The sequence below is a fragment of the Geotrypetes seraphini genome, chromosome 17 (assembly GCF_902459505.1).
Source record: "Geotrypetes seraphini chromosome 17, aGeoSer1.1, whole genome shotgun sequence".
Taxonomy (NCBI): domain Eukaryota; kingdom Metazoa; phylum Chordata; class Amphibia; order Gymnophiona; family Dermophiidae; genus Geotrypetes; species Geotrypetes seraphini.
This window is the reverse complement of record NC_047100.1, coordinates 938,100-958,095: the sequence shown is the minus strand read 5'-3', so window position 1 is coordinate 958,095 and position 19,996 is coordinate 938,100. Positions and strand designations below refer to the sequence as shown.

Below are 19,996 nucleotides of genomic sequence, written 5' to 3'. Positions count from 1 at the left end.
AAAAAAGATTAAATACCACACAAGCCCACTTATCTAATAAATTATTACCTCCAAAATTCAATTTTATTGAATAAAGCCAGAAAAGCAGTATACAGACAAAAAGCATTCACCTAAAAAAAAGGGCCACTTATTTACAAGATTGAGTACCGTTTTCATGTTCATGCTCAGATTAATGCTGGGATAATATTTGATAAGAGATTAACACCAACAGTAGCTAAAAAAAAAAAAAAAAGGCAAGAGCAATAGGCAGAGCCTGGCCCCCCCATGAAGGCTGAATTCTTACTGTGCCCAATGGAGAGAGGGTAGCAATGGTTCAAGATGCTTATGGGAACACATGTCATAACCCATTCAAGATAGACAGTCACCCCCAAACCCCCTCCCCCCTAGGAGCATTCATTTTTATACTGCAGAAAAAGGTTTAAACATTTGTGTGTTCAGCAACTCTTGCCCTAGTTTGTGGCCAAGAAGAGCCAGTTTCAGGCACATCTCCTCTAGGCTGATTTCGCAACAGGAGAAAACACAGGATCCCAAAACCATCCTCAAGGCACAAATCTCTCCTTTCTAAAGCAAAACAGCTAAAAAACCAATGTGCAAAACCATCATAGATATTAATCTTAAAAGCACAAGTCTGGTTTGATGTAGGAAGTTGACCACCACATACCAGTAGGTCCAGAAGAATAACCCTGCAATTCACACAGAGTTCCCAGCTATCATCCACCAGCCCATGCATAAGCTTTCCTTAGATTCAATTAACTAACTCTACATAAGTGCTGTTTAAAATATATATTTATGTATATCACACACAGTGTGAAGCAGACAAGCAGGTAGGGGTGCAAGCTATCTAAACACCCAAGCAAACCCATGACTAACCTCTGAGTTAAGCTTTCAGGAGGCCTCAACTTCCCAAGATACTGTGGAAGTAGATCAGCCCTGCCTCAACTCACAGAAAAGACAGCAGCAGCAGGTTTACAGATGTCCTAGCGATCTTCTGCCCCCGCGCAAGTGATCACGTTCTACTGAACATGCCTGTACTCCCATGCTAAGGAGAAGTGAACATTCTGTCAGTCCACAACTACTCAATAGAAGGAAAATCTCTTCTGACTCTAAAAAGTCTGGTTCGACAGTTCTGGTCACAAAAGCAAATCAAGCCAGGCTCCTCTTTGATTTTAAACACCAGAGTTCATATTATCCCTCCTACCACCAGTGCTCCTTCCTTCACAATTAGAGGAAGAGCAGATACAAATAGGAGGAGAAGCTGTACAAAGAAAACCAGGACATCATTACAAAGAGACAATATTAAACATTATAAAGCTGCTCTTTGGGGCAAAAGGTTTCAGACAGAAGAACCACTTTTTCATGGGAAACCCACACAAAGTACAACTCACTAAGCATTCATATGGTCTCCATAATGTCACAAAATGTTCTAACATGTGAAAGGCTATAACATTTACAAATCCTATCCTCGGGGATTGGGAAGTAAGACAAAGCACCCAAACCAACCCCTTAAAAGCTGAAGCCTGGAAAGAATACAAACATCAAGCTCCCTTCTGTGAAAGTCTTGTGGTATTCAGCTCTTTGTCTAGGCCAGATGCTCTGTATCTCTCCAGACCTTCCTTTCCTATCCTAAATATCCCCACTGCCCTCCCCTGGGCATCTTCTTGGGTTCTAAATTGCTCACAACAGCTTGTCACAGCATGGGGATTTGGTTGTAGTGGCACATGAGTGAGTGAGTGCTGTGCCTCCAGGATTTATAGACTTGTGGTAAAACGGGCATCTCTAATCTAAGGAAGTCACACTACTCCTCTGACTTGGATTAGGCAGGATACTGGGCTAGATGGGCCATTGGTCTGACCCAGTAAGGCTATTCTTAGGTTATCAGAAAATAAAAAGGTTGTTTAAATTGAACTAACCAAATTAATGTCCAAATTTCTACCAGCAGTCTGAATTAAAAAAAAAAAAATCTCAACTTACACCCAACCAATTTTAAGGGATTTAAAATATCAAATCCGAGTACAATCTCAGAAAGACAGATAGCTCTGTGCTCGTGTCAGATCCATCCTGGAGCTCTACTCCCAGCAACAACATCTTAGGTCAGCCGGTCAAATAATTTGTACCACCCATTTTGGAGGACAAAATCTAGCCTCTGGATAACATTTATCCCATCTGTATTCCCCCTACCCCAGACAGGTCTGGCACCTCCATGCTTTTTTTGTTTTATTTTTAAATGCAGTGATGAAGCCTATCACTATCAGACTAAAAAGTCTATGTAAATTCCTTCTATGTGGTTCTCCCAATTGTGCCTTAGTAAAAGCATTAAAACATCTTAAAATGAGTGTACTCGCGAGTACCACAGGAAAAGCAGGCCTAGGAATGTCAGAACTGAGGCTCGCTCAATAGCAGGGCCAACAGATTAAAAGCAAAACAGACAGATGTACCCAGTTTAGAAAGTGCCAAGACTGAAAATGGCACACACTGCGGGTTTCTTTGGGCAGCAGAAAATAAGTCTTCAGCAGCGCACACGAGAAATGAAGAGTGAGAAACAAGTTCATGGAGTTGCAGGAGAGGGCAGCATGTGCCAGTGTCAGAGTGACTAGTCACCATTACAGAGAAGCGCCAAATAATTCCCTGGTTTCTGCTGAATGTGGAGTCTAGGATGACCTTCAACTTCTCCGGGATTTTGAGTGCTGGATAAGCCATTGCAGTGTAATATCTGAAGAGAGAAGAGAGCCATGCATTAAAATAAACCACATACTGCCTGAACTTCCTGCTTTCTCTACATGAAACAGGACCCAGAGCAGACAAAAGCCCACTGATGTGCCCAGCTTGGTTCCAGGGTCAAGATTCTAGTTCATCACATCTCTCCAAGCAAGCTTTTCTACCGTTTCTATCTCCGACATATTAACACGCAACATTGTTCTCTGCTCTAGTGGTACACAAAATATTCAGTCTGCTTCTTTGCAGTTATTTCTCATTACCTATATTATCCTTCTCTTTGCAAGAAATTGAATAGCAGCAAATTTCTCGGTCCTGTATAGCAGCCAGATTCCTGTGCAACATAAAAAATAAATTCAGATTAACATCGCTGTTTGTACACAGCAGATTAAAATCAAAATCCACAATATTATACATCCCCAATTACCCAGCCCTATTATCCCATATTAAATGCTCCTAAAAACCACCCTGTCACTTGCCTAAACTTCTATAACCTCGAGCATTATTTTAGTTGCTTCCTACAATTAAAGTACCTCAGTCCCTCTGGCAACTTATTCCATAATCGTGGGATGACCTCTGAAAACAACTGCATCTTAATAACCAAAATCTTTTCAGCGTCAGCAATCATAAATTCATTACTCCACTAGAATGAAGACTGCTCTCCGGCATACAAGCTGCCTTCCCATGCTCTGCTAGTAATGAAATGGAAAAAATGCTTTAAGGAGAGCACATCAGGCAGAGCGGAGCTGTGTACCGTAATAACAGTTTAGCAATACTGGACCATCCCTGTTAAGACTGAACTGAGCTGCTTCACACCAGGGGCTCCATGTCAAGTCTTAATCTTAGCCTACTAGACAAGATGGACAGAAAAAGCTTTACTGTAGTTCCAAGATCAGATGGGGGCTGCAGGGACTCCATCTGCCACATGGACATTTCTTGCAGCCATCCCCTAGCAACTAAGAAGTTTTTTTCATTCGTCTAATGTTATTTTACATATTGTACATTGCCTTGAACTGCTCTGCATATAAGGCAGTATATTAAAGCCTGCATTAACAGTAAGAATTTTAAATGTTGCATAAATTCTGAAATGAAGGACATTTCTTCAGGACCCCTTACAGGATGGATACACAGACAAACATTTCTGCCTCAATGGCCAAAGAACCAGCATCACAAAAAGCATGGAACACGTTTAATAGGGTGCACATACATTTTCTCAATGAGTTGTTTCTCATCCAATGCATTAGGAAGGTCTCTCTTATTTCCAAGTACTAAAACCTTTAAAAGAAAGAAAAAAAAAAAATCAGCTTAAAAAAGGACAAAACTTCCTTTTCCAAGTTCTTCTAGGAGAGGTTTAGGCTTTAGCCACCCCTTGTGTGGAGAATCTCACCCTCATAATTTATAGGAAAAGATAACCAAATTCAGTACAATCACATACATATACGAGGAGGTGCTGAAAAATTCTCAGCCCAACCAACCACCTTCCTAAATTCTGAGCTGAAAATAGCCAATTTACAGAAACAAAACTTTATGTTTTGACATTGATTGAACCATATCCAAGTGTGTAGTTTTGATCAAGTTTTCAGTGAGACAAGGCAAGATAAAAGATTCCACCTAGGCAAAAAATAGCAAGTAACCAAGTATGCATTAATGCTGCCCGATTCGTCGATTCAGTTTGGCCAAATCAATTCAAATTGATTTGTTTTAGGGTGAAAAAAACCAGACAGATTTACTGAGTCAGGCCTGCTCTTGTACTTTCCCTCTGCCAGATCCCTTCCTTCTGATGTAACTTCCTGTTTTGCAAAACAGGAAGTTACATCAGAAGGAAGAGCTCTGGCAGAGATAGAAGTTGCTTACCTGTAACAGTAGTTCTGCATAGACAGTTGATCATTCAGCCACACATAGGGTGTCATCACCCTGACGGCACCTAATCCCAGCTAGTTCCAACCACAGAAAATTCTAGAAGAGGGTCTTCTGCGCATGTACCACGCTTCCCGCCTACTGTACCTCCTTTGAATACAGTTACCCAGCCCTCTCCCACTCAGTTAAGTAAGTAATGAGCTGGTGGCAAGATGATAAAGGGGATGGAACTCCTCTCGTATGAGGAAAGACTAAAAAGGTTAGAGCTCTTCAACTTGGAAAAGAGACATAGAAACATAGAAAGATGACAGCAGAAAATGGCTATAGCTCATCAAGTCTGCCCACTCTACTGACCTACCCCATTAAGTCTGTATGCTAATGACCCAGTTCCTTAACTCGACCTTCGTAGGGATCCCACATAGATGTACCATTTATTCTTAAAGTCAGGCACGCTGGTGGCCTTGGCCACCTGCACTGGAAGCTTGTTCCAGTGATCTACCACTCTTTCCGTGAAGAAATACTTCCTGATGTCACCATTAAATTTCCCTCCTCTGAGTTTGAGTGGATGCCCTCTTGTGGCCGAGGGTCCTTTGAGAAAGAAGATGTCATCTTCCACCTCGACACGTCCTGTGATGTATTTAAATGTCTACAAAATCCTGAGTGGAGTAGAATGGGTATGAGTGGATTGATTTTTCACTCCATCAAAAATTACAAAGACTAAGGACACTTGAAGTTACAGGGAAATATTTTTAAAACCAATAGGAGGAAATATTTTTTCACTCAGTTAGGCTCTGGAACAAATGGCCAGAGATTGTGGTAAGAGCAGATAGCGTAGCTGGTTTTAAGAAAGGTTGGACAATTTCCTGGAGGAAAAGTCCATAGTCTGTTATTGAGAAAGACATGGAAGAAGCCATTGATTGCCCTGGATCAGTAGCATGGAATGTTGCTACTCTTTGGGTTTTGGTCAGGTATTAGTGACCTGGATGTGTGAGAGAAGCTGTACCCGGTGATGAGGCTGTGCTGTGTGAAGACTCTGGAGCAGAAAAAAAACAAATGCTCTGAGATACTAGTGTAGTATCTTGAAAAAGCTTCTGAGGCACCAAACTGCATTTTTCATATGAAGGAGAACGAGCAGGTGACGTTATTCTACGTCATTTAACCCCCTCTGGAGATGAGACCCACTGAGGTAGGAATTAACAGCTCTTCTGCTACTGGCTGCGTTGATCTCGGCAGAGGCTGTTTGGATGCAGACGTGGACACCAAATGCAAGAGTATCAGCATCCGCTTCGGTGTCTGCTGAGGATGGTGTATCGACACTAATGACGTCATGGACTTGGACATCAACACTGACGGTAACAGTGTTAGCTGAATCTTGCTCCTGCACCCTAGGCTCTGAAGCGATAGGGAGGTGGGGAGGAGAGTGTGACAAATGTTTAGATTTTTTAGTGCGTTACTTTGGAGAAGCAGACAAATCTGTGGATGCATTGCGTTTGAAGGATTCCTTTGTAGACAGTAAGTAACAATCTGACACCTTTTGTTTCTCAAGAATATCCCTTAACTTTAGTTCACGGATCTCAAGTGACTTCTTATTTAGCTTATTGCAATTAAAACAATTTTTAATATTGTGCCGAGGACCCAAACAGAGTTGTAATGAAAATCCGTGAGACATTTTTTGATTACACAACGAGCGTCTTTTAAAGCCCAGTTTTGTTTTATTAGCCATATTAAAAATTTTTGCTGCAAAATAAGAGAGAGAAAATGAGCAAAATGATGAATAATATAACCGACTAGAAGGAACTAGTGAATGGGATGTTGAATGCGTCACAGAAACAAAAAAACTGAGTGGGGGAGGGCTGTGTAATCCATGCTTGGAACTAGCTGGACACCATATGTGTGGCTGAATAGATCAGCAGCCCATGAAGAACAGACTGAGGATCAGCAGCAAGGGCTGAGAAGGTAGTGTGTGTGGGGGGGGACATTTCAGCATCTGTCTGTTCATCCTGGTCAGGCAGACGGTAGGACACTCCTATCACTATCCTTTTCCCCCTTACACATGGAATTTCTACCCATAGGGATTCCAAGGTGTGTTCTGCTCATGTAGAATTTTTAGTTCGTTCGATTCAATGCCATCTTTAACATATAACACTACGCCTCCACCAATTTGATCCATCCTATCACTACGATCTAACTTGTACGACAGTGTCCCATTGGTAATCTTCCTTCTACCAGGTTTCAGAGATGAGATGCCTATTATAACTATCTTAACTGTATTCATGACATCCCGTTTAGATTGTAAGATCTTTCGAGCAGGGACTGTTTTCTTATTCTTTGCGTCTGGTAGCGCTATAGAAATAAATAGTAGCAACATATTTTAAATGTACTGCTTTAACTTCTTGACGTGTCCCCTAGTCTTTTCTATTTTTAGAAAGAACAATTCACATTTACCTGTCCTGTCTGGATTCTTTAGTCTTCTATCAACTGCCTAAGCCAGTGTTTCTCAACTCGGTCCTGGAGCACCCTCTTGCTAGTCAGGTTTTAGGATATCCACAAAGAATGTGCAAAAACTTGATTTGTATACACTGCCTCCATTCTATGCCATCCAACATATTACTAATAACTGGAAAGATCACAGTAGACTTAATTTTAATTTCTGGTGGAATTCGTTGTGTCACTTATATAGAATGGAAAGTATAAAAGTTTTATAAAAATATGGGAGCCATTAACATCTTTTTGTCATGATTAAATGCCATTTTTCTATTAATTATACACCACTTAATGTTGGGTAGGGGGAGGGTTTCAAGTGTAGGGTTTATGATCTTATAATGAATAATGGGCTTTGAGGGAGGGTGGGGGGAGGGTTACATTTATATTTATAGGATATAATGATAAGATGTTCAAGTGGTCTAATTAATAGTGTTTATTATGAATTTTTGTACACTTGATGAAAGTTTAAAAATGAATAAAGAATTAAAAAAAAAAAAAAACTTTTCATGCATATTCACTGTGGATATCCTGAAAACCTGACTGACAAGAGGGTGCTCCAGGACCGAGTTCAGAAACACTGCCCTAAGCCGTCTCTTTTCCTAATCTTTAGCCTTTCTTCATAAGAACTGGTTCATTTCAGTTGGGAGCAAGTATTTACACCAGGTATAAATGCTTGCACCCGAAGTTAGGCGTGAAATGTATACCAAGCTTTTAGTCTGTAAATGGCATTCTTCCAGAATAACCTTTACAGAATACAAGATTAGCACAGATCATCCTGGCACCAAATTGACCCCCCCCCCCAGATGTATAAAGACAGCCAAATCCCAACTGTATCAGGAACCTGCCCCATTCCTACAGCACTGAGCTTGCACTATTACACTAGTTGATAACCTTAGAGAAAAAGGACACCACAGAGAATACTTGGACTTCTTCCAAATTGATGGGTCATTCGGAATCATCTCCTCATCACATAAGAGCAATCAGTGAAGGGGGGAAAACTCAGATATGACCGATACATAGCAGGAGGGGGAGGAAGAGAAATAGGTCACTGAATATTCTGGGTAAACTTTATAATCCATGTAAGAGCTTGGGGTGGGGGAAGGTGAGCAGGGCATTTCCTACTTACCGAGATTCCTTGCAGCTGAGGTTTGTCTAACAGATTGTGCAACTCATTGCGAGCTGCTTCGATCTTTTCACGGTCTGCAGCATCTACCATATAACTGCAACATTTAGAAGAGACGCAGCATAATCAATGGGGTCAATGTCCCTCAGCACAGAAAGCAGGTAATGGTAAGAGACCTGATCAGAGATGCCATAAACGCTTATAAATTTCCTAAGTGATGTACAACACTAAAAAGGGGGAATATTATAACATACATGGACAAATGCAAACAAATGAACAGTAGACTTACACCACGATCAGGAAAAAAACCTACAATAATTAAAGGACAGAAGAACATGTAAGGAAAAAAGAGTTAGGAGGAAGTTGGTTAAAACCAAAGCTAAAAGCTAGGATTAAATATTAGATCAGGAATTTAGGAAAAAATAAGTTTCAAAAGCATCTCTAAAAAGAAAGCTCTTCAGGGTTCCTTTCAATCTGTCTAGTACTATTTCCTCCCTTAAATAAGCTGATGAGGAGTTCGAGTGTAACATAGTAACATAGTAGATGACAGCAGATAAAAGACCCAAATGGTCCATCCAGTCTGCCCAACCTGATTCAATTTAAATGTTTTCTTCTTAGCTATTTCTGGGCAAGAATCCCAAGCTCTACCCGGTACTGTGCTTGGGTTCCACCTGCCGAAATCTCTGTTAAGACTTACTCCAGCCCATCCTCCCCCAAACGGCCATATACAGACACAGACCGTGCAAGTCTGCCCAGTACTGGCCTTAGTTCAATATTTAATCTTATTTTCTGATTCTAGATCCTCTGTGTTTATCCCACACTTCTTTGTACTCCGTCAGTTTTCCTCTCCACAACGTGTGCCACGTATTAATCACTTTCAAAGATGGGATGGACAGAAGGTGCTTTATCATTTGATCATAGTGTTCTGGAGGAAGTATAAGGTATAAGAAGCTTATCCAGAAATACGGCTGCTTTTGACAATCGAGTTTTAAAGGTTATTAAAGCTATTTTATATGTAATCCAAGAGGTGCGACGTGATCAAACTTTTTTGCCTTTGTAATGATTTTTATTGCTGTATTTTGATTTATTTAAGGCCGTCGTTTCTTTTTGCGCAATGCCCTTGTAAAATGAGTTACAGTAATCTTGTTTAAAAATTACAAGTGAATGGATCAGGATATTTAAAGAAGCTGGATCCAGCAATCCCAGTATCCTGTTTCCAACAGTAGCCAACTCAGGTCACAGGTACCTGGCAAGATCCCAAGGAGTAAAATAGATTTTATGTTGCTTATCCTAGGAATAAGTAGTGGATTCCCAAACCATTTCAATAATAGTTTATGGACTTTTGTTTTAGGAAAATTATCCTTCACATGTTTTCATCTTCTAATGTGGTATACATCATTCAATACAAAAAATGCAAAGAAGGATGTTACATTGATGAAACAAGCCACAACTCACATAGATGTCAGATGTAAGTTTGTAAAATTGCAATACCAACCAGGATGTCACTTCTGTCGAACAACACTTTGGAAAAAACCTGGCCACTGCACCAATGATTTTATGGTGAGAATACTAAAAGGAAACTAAGACGATCCAAGAACATAAGACCTTTGAAATTAAAATAATGAAATATTTTGACACCTACCAGACAGGCCTTAAAGATCTGTGTTTTCTTTCTCACTACAAAGACATTTAAAACTGCTTTGTGACACTGTCTCCTGTTTACCCATTAAACTATCCCCGAAATGCTTTCATGTTTTCCTTTTATATACTGAGATTTTCAACATTTGCTTATTTCTGATCTGAAGAGGAAGGGTTGCCTTCAAAAGCTCATCATAAAATGCTTTGAGTTAGTCCAATTTAAAAAAAGGTATTTCCTTTGTTTTATTTCTATATATTACCTAGGAAAATTATCCAAACCTTTTTTAAACCCTGCTATGCTAACTGCTTTCACCACACTCTCCAGCAATGAATGTCAGTTTAAACACCATTTCATTCACAGCAAAAAAGTAACAAACTATAGGTCATACGGTTTCATTTCACTCCATCCTCACAACAGATGGGCGCTGCCACACACCTCAGATCTTCTAAGCGTCTTAAAGAAGTTTGCCACATATTTAGTTCTCCAGAGAGGAAAGAACGTCACAAAACATACATGTAGGACAACTCACACGATGGCATTGACTCCTCTGCAGTATCGTTCCCACATACTTCTGAACCGAGGTTGCCCACCGATATCCCAGATCTGTGTAACAGAGAAAGTGATCCAAAACAAATCCCAAAGCTACAGAAGAGAAAGCTACTGCCGAGCTTTACTGCATGGCTCTGGAGGGTGAGAGACTAAACCAAAAGCCACAAATCCAGAGAATAAGTTTGTGCTTGCACCCAAGACACGTATTCCCTAGAACCACCATCAGATTTGCCATTTATCCCACTGTGGATTTTACCATAAAGGACCAATTCCCAGTTCTACCCCCACGATCACATATGGGCAGCCTAGCTACTTTACACATTTGTATCCCCCCACCCCACCCATTACTTTATCAATATGTGGAACATCCCAACAAGAAGAAATTGAGAATGGGGAAGTTTTCAAGAACAGGGAAGTCAAAAGAAATTTCTAAAAGGCCACTAGCACTGATAAACCAATTCTTGGTTGCAAAATATCCCCGAGTGTGTGGAGTTAGGGACAAGTAGAGCCCCCCCCCCCCCATCCCATTAAAATACAGTACACAGTACCTTTATTGTTACATTGCCCTTGGTGACCTTCCTCATGTTGAAGCCAACTGTGGGGATCATGTCTTCACTGAACTGACCTGACTGGAAACAAAGCATCAAAATCAGAAGTGCATGCATGCAGCCTCTTAATTTACAACCTTGATAAACTGCACTGCAAGTACACCTGTCTCTTTTCTGCAAGCTGTGCATATAATGCACGACATCAACATAGAATCTTCCATCAGATTATGGTCTTGCTGACCAGTGGTGGTCACTCTGAACACATCGATTTCCATTTAACTGATGGAGAATTGGCATGTGCTGGGATGTTCTACTATTTGAACTGGGTGGACTATTGCTATAAGCCATCTTCCCACACTAGTAAGTACTGTAAATCAGAAAGGGTCTCTGAGCACGTGTAAGTTTAGAGTCCAGTTCAGGGTTTGCAGAAAAGTGTTGCGTTTAGCTGAGCAAAGGATTGTTAACTCAGTGCTTCTCCTGTTGTGCGTTGCTTGCATTCTCCATTTTAGCTTTTCTAACAATAAAGAGGCAAAACACAAGAGACAACTAGGTGCTGGGATGATGGTAAAGCTGCTGCCTCAAATCCCGGTGCTGCTCCCTGTGACCCTGGGCAAGTCACTTAATCTTTCAGTGCCCACCGCTTTAAATGCCAAAGCCACAAAAAGGCGGTATACGAGTCCCCATCCCCTTTCTACAACAGCAGCTCTGCCCAACATGCCCTCGACCCTGGTCTATGACCCCTGAATATTGTAATTACCCTCAGAAGGTATTCTCTAAGTTGAACACACAGTGGCAATTACAGCTTGTTAATTTAATGAGCTAGTTGGTGTTAATTGTGCAACTGACCTTACTGTATTACTGGCACACTAGCTAAAAATTTGGGCATGTGACTTTCAAGAAAATAGTAGAGAAAATGCAAACAAAAAACATAAGTGCCCAGTTCTTGTATCGTGCTGAATAGCATGAGGAGAAGAAGGGAACGGGCTGAAAACTCACGATGGGGCAAGGAATACCAGCTATGCCTCATCTCTTCACTACCAGGCTATCCTGTGAATTTTATGGGGTTATGAAATAGTACATTTCTTTGGTGTGATATTTAAAGAACCAAAGAAACCTTAGGATGCATTAAAGAACTTCAAAGTTTGCACAATCTTCCCAGTACTTTTTGTTCAGTTGAAGGTGGTTGTTGTTTGTTTGTTGGTTGTTTTTTTTTGGGGGGGGGTTAAAACTCAAAACACACTTATTCCACAGACAGAACCCTTAACACACCTCTTACACTTCTTCAACTCCCATCAATGCACGTGAATCTCCACCTACTCCTTCTTATTGTACTCTTCTAACCCGTTACTTCAAGGACCTGTATTTTTTTCCTATTTTTGCCTGTAAATAAATATTACCTTCCTCCTGTACACCCATGTATATTTCTGCCAACCTCAATGACCTGTACATTCCTAAACTGTTAACTCCAAAGACTTCATTGTTTGTAACCTTAATTAACTGATGTGAACCGCCTAGAACTCCCTGGTATATAAAATAAAAGTTATTATTAAATCACAATCTTCAGCTTAATCACATTTCTACAGAAAAAAGCCATTTAAAATGAAGAAATTTTGCATTTTTCTAAATCTATTCTCTCATTAACATAAGATTATTCTGGCATCCAAGTGGAGGCAGTTTTCTCCTGTTCCTTCAAATCAGAAGCAAAGCTGAAACCAGGCATTAGAACTATTTAGTGACTTTTCCCCCTTGCAGTCATCCTATCAGGAGCGTGACTTCAAGAGCCTCTAAAAACTTTTCTCTCTCAAGTTTTTGGGAAGATATTGTCAATTCTGTGGCTGTGACAAGAGAATAGCTGGCTACACATTTCTTATCCCACCCCAGTTCCCTGTGACCCTGGGCAAGTCACTTAACCCTCCGTTGCCCCAAATACAAAAACATATTGCAAGCCCAGTAAGGAGAAAGTACCTGCATAAAATAAAAATGTACTGTATATTCCAGGGATCTCAAAGTCCCTCCTTGAGGGCCGCAATCCAGTCGGGTTTTCAGGATTTCCCCAATGAATATGCATTGAAAGCAGTGCATGTACATAGATCTCATGCATATTCATTGGGGAAATCCTGAAAACCCAACTGGATTGCAGCCCTCAAGGAGGGACTTTTAGACCCCTGGTATATTCTGTAGTAAACTCGTTAGTTTTATTAAACCTGTAAACGGATGGTATAGCAAATCCATGACCCCTCCAACTCCCCTTTGGCCGCATCCAAACTCATGTAACATAATGCCTCCATATCAGCCCCATCTCTAGGCTGTGAAAAGTGATGCAAGAACTGAACTTTCAAACCGAGGTCTCAAATATGCCTCTCCCTTACCACCCAAAAAAAGGGGGCTAATAACTCAACCAAAGAACATCTGTTGAGCGACTCAAAATGACTATAACAAAAATATGCAAAAAGAAGTCACTCCATATTCTATGGCAGAGAACTAGAAGCAAATGTCTATCAACTAATGCTCAGAGACATGAAGGCAGATAAAAGCGCCTCACCAGCCAATCATCGCATTGCTCAATACAGTGTCAGAACAATGACAGTGGTAGATGTTGAACTTGCAATTGCCTAATTGGCTATAAGCTCTATATCATAAATAGATAACTTAACTTCAGATTAACTGGTTCCGACGTGCCACGTTTCGATACTGCTAACCACCTCAACCAGGGTAATGAAGTCTCTCATGGCTACCCCTCTTGTCCTTCAAACATGTCTCTTCTGGGTGTGCTCTGGAGGACCCTTACCACCAGCAGTTCCCGCCCTTATCCTACCCCGACTCCTACGGAAAGCCAGGTAATAAAAAACAAAGATATCATGAATTACCCGTTTCCAGTTGAAGAGCCAGGTATTGCTCTCCTTTTGGAAATGATAAACACTTTGCGCCAAATGGGTCTCAAACTTATCAAATGCAACAACGTTAGAGCAAAAATAGTGAAAAGCCCATTTGGCTCTATTTGGACCCATCCTTGCTACACTGCTCAATGGCAAATACAGACCAAGACAATCATCTGAAAACTACCAAAGTAACCTCAGACTGGAGCATTTTATTCCACAATAAGCAATGCCTCCATTTCCCCATCATATGCTTAAGATTGCCCAATAGCACTCTTGCAGAACCTAAACTGTACATAAATCTTTGCATGAGGAAGTAAAAAAAGGCATACATGATTTATGCAGCACAGAGCTGCTGGAGTCCCATTCCACAATCACACACTACTTCCAGAGCTTTTACATCTCAGTGCACTAGTCTTCACAGACACTAAGAGAGTTTGGTAGTCGAACAACAGGGAAATTTAATAGTCACACAGGGATCATGTTACAGAGCCCTTAGCCAAGGGTTAAATGAGCTGGGGACATAAGAATTGCCGCTGCTGGGTCAGACCAGCGGTCCGCTCACGCGGCGGCCCTCTGATCAAAGACCAGCGCCCTAACGTTTCAGTTCAGCAGGAACTTGTCTAACTTTGTCTTGAAACCCTGGAGGGTGTTTTCCCCTATAACAGCCTCCGGAAGAGTGTTTCAGTTTTGTACCACTCTCTGGGTGAAGAACTTCCTTACGTTTGTACGGAATCTATCCCCTTTTAAATTTAGAGAGTGCCCTCTCATTCTCTCTACATTGGAGAGGGTAAACAACCTGTCTTTATCTATTAAGTCTATTCCCTTCAGTATCTTGGATGTTTCGATCATGTCCCCTCTTTTCAAGGGAGAAGAGGCCCAGTTTCTCTAATCTCTTGCTGTACGGCAACTCCTTCAGCCCCTTAACCATTTTAGTCACTCTTCTCTGGACCCTTTCGAGTAGTACCGTGTCCTCCTTCGTGTACGGCGACCAGTGCTGGACGCAGTACTCCAGGTGAGGGCGAACCATGGCCCGGTACAGCAAACAGGACACAAACTAGGAATACATGGATAGCACCAAGGAGGATGAATATTGAACTGCAGAAAACTGAAAGAGACAGTACTTTGCAAAGGATGATATGAGAAGACTTCAATAGTCAAAGCAACACCAGAGCTGGGGAGGGAAAAATGGAAACATTAAGAGATGATGCTTTCTTCAAAATCTGGGAGCATTCTCGTTGTTCTCTTTTTGGTTGTTGTAAACTAAGCCTAATAATAATTTTACAAATCAATAAATTGTGGGAAAATGTTATGTTTGGATATAAACTATAGAACAGGGACTACTTCACAATTTCTCTGCATCTCGTGCTCAGGCAGGTCAAAGTCATTGCAGTTGCCGTTTGTCCCAGTGTCATCCCTGGGAGAAATTCATTACCAAGCAAATTTTTATGGGCTCAGAAAACCTACAGGAAATGTTTTAATCTGTGAATCACTTGGGCTCCGAGGGTTTCAGTTTTTTAATCCGTCTGTGAGATTGCTCCATTTGCCGCAATATAAAGTTTTTTAAAAAAAAAGGGGGGGGGGAGATGCAGGATGGCCAGTTGTGATCTGTGGAAAGGTAGCCCTGGTCCACCCCAAAGCCCTCCCTGCAGCCTAAGAAGCAGGTTTGAAGCCAGCTGTGGCTATGGGCAAGTCCCTCAGCCTCCATATATGCAAATAATGCCCCGCCCCCATGACACTCCGTACCCCATGCCCCGATTCTCCGTACCCCATTGCTGCACCCCTCCCTCTGGGCTCACCGCGATGACATTGACGAAGGTGGTCTTGCCCGAGTACTGGAGCCCGACCAGCGTCAGCTCCATCTCCTCCTTCCAGAAGAGCGAGCGGAACCAGTCCAGCAGCCGGTTCAGCAGGGCCAACATGGCGGCAACGACGCTCGGCAGCAGCGACAGCGCCTTCGCCAGCTCCCGCCGCTCAGATGACAGCGCCCCGAGTCCCGCGCCGGCGCAGACAGTCGCTCTCGCGCTACAGCAGCACGGCGTCCCCACGCGCACCATAGAGCGGGAGGAAGAGGACGGAGCAGCCGCCACGCTTACCAGAGAGCTGGTCACGCCACGAGGATAGAGTGTCTTTCCGGAGGACGCAGCGTCCTCGCGCTCGAGGCGGGAAAGAGGGTTCCTCAGTCGGACCGAAGCGAAGTAGCCTTTCGGGCGGCCAAACTGTGCTCAAGTGCCGACCCCCATCGAATAGCTTCGAGGCCAGAGACTGCAAAACAAGAAGTTTGTGTCGAGATAGGACAGGAAAGGAGCCACCTTTGGCTTAGGCAGGAGACAACCGGTAGGAAAAGCTCTTTCTCTGAAGGTTTCCACTGAGCTTCACAGGCTTAGGTCGATTTAATAGAAATGTGAATTCAACCGTAAAACTGGCCTCCTGCGAATCATTCGTAGATTTCACAGGGGTCCATAAAAAGTCCTGATTTGCAGGAGGATGAAAGGCAGAAATTGGGCCAGTCATCATCAGTAAAAAGATAACCTAGATCAAATTGGAAGTAGTGTGTCCAGAAGCTTTAAAGTTTATGATATTACATTTGTGTATGGCTGACTTTAACGAAAGTCAACAAAAGAATTCAGAATTGTTAAGGTGGTGTAAAGTCAGCCAAATGTTAGTCTCCTTGACCTGGTCAGTGGGAGAGGGAGGACATTTCCAGGTTAGCCTCCCCTCCTGAACTTTCTATACTGGGTCTTCAAGATTTGCAGAAATATTGGAAAGAGCTGGGACTCCTCAAAATTAAAGGAAGTTCATTCCATAATTGGGGAAATTTAAAACCCAGGGAGAGGCTAAAATTCTTGACTCCTTGAATTCCTTTCCTAGAAGGGAGGGAAAGTTTAAATCGTTGAGTGCCTCTCGCATATGAAAATCTATAAATATTCCATAGAAGAGGAACAAGAGGAATAAAAATAATACATAAACATTTAAACTGGATTCTGAGATAAACCAGGAGCCAATGGAGACTCAAAAGCAAAGGACTCATGTGGTCGAATTTGCTTTTTCCATAAATCAACTTTGCAGTGGTATTCTGAATCAATTGTAGTCTTTGGAGGCAGATCTTTGTGATGCCAAGATAAATGGCATTACAATAATCTAGCCGAGATAGTATAATTGATTGGGCCAAGACAGAAAATTGACGTTGATGGAAAAGAGATCTAACCTTCCTCAGCATTCATAAACTAAAAAAACATTTCTTAACCAGAGAGTTTATTTGATCCTTAAAGGTAAGGGAGGAGTCGAACATATTCCCAAAAACTGGGGGGGAAACTCAATTTGTAGGGAGGCTTCAGAATCCAAAAGTACACTGGAAGGAAGATAATCCAGTTTTGGGCCTAACCACAAAAGTTTAGTTTTGGCTGCATTTAACTTCATCTAGACAGACATAGCCCATATTAAAAGCTCATTTTCAAAGCACTTAGACACATTAAGTACTGGTATCTTGTGTGTCTAAGTGCTTTGAAAATGAGCCCCAAAGACTGTAATATAATAATTCAATATCAGATTTACATATTAATAAAAGATGATAAATAAAACAGATAGAGACATCTGGGCTTTACTTCTACTGTATTTAAACAAATGGAAGTAAAACCTGGATGTCTCAATCTGTCTTCCTTTTTCTGGAGCCATATGGTAACCCTACGCTGGTTAGAGAATTGGGATGGTTATAAGGGGTTAGGTGTCCATCCATCAGGACAGATGCAATTCTATATTTTTCGCCCGTGTGCAATTCACAAAAGATGCTTAGGCAGCTGCTGAGACTAGGCATCCTATACAGCAGGGCTGGCCAAGTCCAGTCCTCGAGATCTACTGGCAGGCCAGGTTTTCTGGATATCTGCAATCATTTGCATACCAAGAAGGCAGTGCAGGCAAATCTCTCTCATGCATATTCATTGCGGATATCCATAATACTTGGCCTGCCAGTAGATCTCGAGGAATGGACTTGGCCAACAATGCTATACAGAATCAGGCCCTTAGTGTCCATGTGCTAAAACCTGAACTCATGTTTTTGGATTGATCCAGATGAAATAGTGACTCTATGTTGAAAGAGTTTAACAAAATATTTTTTTGTTTGTTTCAGCCTCATTTTTTAGCTGGTATATTGAGGAACAGCTGTAGATTGTGCTGCAAATTCTCATGCAATCTCTAGGTGGCGCTATATAGCAAGGGAAGAAGCAGATCGGAGGTGTAATGCCGCATGAAGAGCTCCTTAGAAGGACCTTTTCCGGGCATTTCAGGCAGTATAGAAAGACTGGCTAAAATATTCCCTGGGCAGTGTGGAATAACTATTATGTGCTCAGAGATTATTCTTGTTCCTGAACAGTGAAGTCCCCACTCTGTGCCTTGTGTCTGTCCTGGAGCAGCTGCAGAACCATCACAGCTGACTTCCAAATTATGGGCTAGATTACCAAAAGGCACTACTGGATTCCTCAAGTTGGGTTATTTATTAATAATGCACACTAATGGAATAGCATATTGTAATCCATCTATCCCTAAAACTGCAGTGAATCCTTGTTTGTAAAGTTTAGGGAGCTTGCTCTGTAAAACTGATGTAAGGAAAAGGAAATTTATAGCTTCTATCACCACCTTGGAAGAATGACATCAGTCAGGTTAGCTCTTCTTTTCAGGTCTGTACCTTACTCGGGACTCCCTGCTGAATGGCACTGTACATCCCTATAGACTTGACCCTGCTCCTGTTGGTGTAGGGTAACTTAGGTTGTACATGGAATTGCCCCAGCGTGTGGCAGGGTGATGTTTCCTGGCTCCCAGGTCTACTCTTGTGCCAGTGCCAACTGCCTGACACACCTCTGGTCAGTGACTCATTCTGCAGAAAGGATACTGGGGATGTAGCATTAGAGTGTCTGGCTTATAGATATGCCTATTTTATTTAGAGCCTAAGCAGTTTACATTCAGGAACTCGTGTTTCTCCCTATCCTTCTGCAAAACTGGAACACATACAAACTCAGAATATAATTTAAACAAGGGATTCTCATAATGTTTTTAGTAGACCAATAAGGTTTTTCTCTAAAACTCAGTTATTGACGTGTAATCTGGCTGGTGTAATGGTATGAGAGCACTCTAAGTGAACCTTTAACCTTGCACCACCTCTTCCCTTGGGATTTTGATCATTTAGTTTTATTGATAGAACTTACTAGACTTCTCTTCCGAGCAAGACAGACTGTAACAACAATGGATAAGAACATGAAGAAGACATCATGGGTAACAGCAGCCTTTGGCAGTCACCAGGTTTTTAAAACTGTGATCTAGGACAAGTGCTTTTTTTCTGGAAATGGGTGATCGATGAGTGAGCGGTTAAATCACATGTGGACAAATGCAGAGTGATGCACATGGGAAGAAGAACCCAAGGCTAGCTTCCACCAAGGAAAAGGATTTTGGGGGTCTTGTGTTATGTATATGTTGAATCTTCTGCTTTCAGTGTGATTGTAAAACTACAAAAAGGTGGTATACAAGTCCCAATCCTTTTCCCCTTTCCCTTTGTGAATTAATGAAGTAGGACGCAGCTTTGAGGCTCAGTTTTCTTATCTAACTGGAAACTTTCTAATAGGGTGGTGGTAGTGAAAATGTGGGATGGATGACTGGCTGAAGTTCTGCAAAACACCTTCCTTGGCAAAGACTCTTTCAGCAAGGCACAGGGTGTGTTTTCTAGGTAGTCTGCTACACCTTATCCATGCTGACTCATTGCACCAGCTGCACCCTGCAAGCGTCAAACTTGAGGAAGTGTGTCAGTATTCCCTGCTGATGGTGAGGGTGTGGCAGACTTGTCCTCAGTGGGAAGGGAAGCCTTATCTTAACCTGGTACCATATAGTTGCTGGAGTGGGTGAAATACCTGTAGCATCACATGAGAAGTCTACCAAGGTTCAACCACAACCAAGACATATGAGGTTGAAGCTAATAGTGTACCTGCTTCCTTCCTCATTCATACTGCATACTATACAGATAGGGACAGAAAAGGCAAACCAACATTATGTAGTGGCAGATGAAATTTAATGTGGACAAATGCAAAGTGATACAAATTGGGAAGAATAACCCGAATCACAGTTACCGGATGCTAGGGGATTGGGGATTAGTGCCCATGAAAAGGATCTAGGTATCATCGTAGATAAAACCTTTCGCCCAATGTGTGGCGGCAGCCAAAAAAAG

The 19,996-nt window shown here is 41.8% G+C and overlaps 1 protein-coding gene across 4 annotated transcripts; it reads right to left on the bottom strand.

Moving 5' to 3' along the window:
• Positions 1–29: 29 nt before the first annotated feature.
• ARL8B (ADP ribosylation factor like GTPase 8B) lies at positions 30–15,857 on the bottom strand. Of its 4 annotated transcripts, none has more exons than XR_004537344.1 (8): positions 15,588–15,857; positions 10,913–10,993; positions 10,345–10,418; positions 8,180–8,273; positions 3,920–3,987; positions 3,246–3,404; positions 2,976–3,046; positions 30–2,710 (listed from the first exon to the last, which is right to left on the bottom strand). XR_004537344.1 is itself a non-coding variant. In XM_033926073.1 (7 exons), the coding sequence occupies exons 1-7, from the start codon at positions 15,708–15,710 to the stop codon at positions 2,661–2,663; spliced, it is 561 nt and encodes a 186-aa protein (XP_033781964.1). In that variant the 5' UTR covers positions 15,711–15,841; the 3' UTR covers positions 30–2,660. The 4 variants fall into 4 exon arrangements, 2 of the variants coding, with proteins under 2 accessions (XP_033781964.1, XP_033781965.1); XR_004537345.1 differs by having other exon boundaries at positions 3,246–3,401; XM_033926073.1 differs by lacking the exon at positions 3,246–3,404 and having other exon boundaries at positions 15,588–15,841.
• Between the last annotated feature and the right edge of the window lie 4,139 nt (positions 15,858–19,996).

Bases quoted from the DNA above. Each gene is read 5' to 3' on its own strand.
- ARL8B (XM_033926074.1), bottom strand. From the start codon at position 15,845: ATGGTGCGCGTGGGGACGCCGTGCTGCTGTAGCGCGAGAGCGACTGTC. The intron at 10,419-15,587 runs GTGAGCCCAGAG...TCTGTTACACAG, and splicing joins CCTTCGTCAATGTCATCGCG to ATCTGGGATATCGGTGGGCA. The intron at 8,274-10,344 runs GTGAGTTGTCCT...TAAATGTTGCAG, and splicing joins AGAGGAGTCAATGCCATCGT to TTATATGGTAGATGCTGCAG.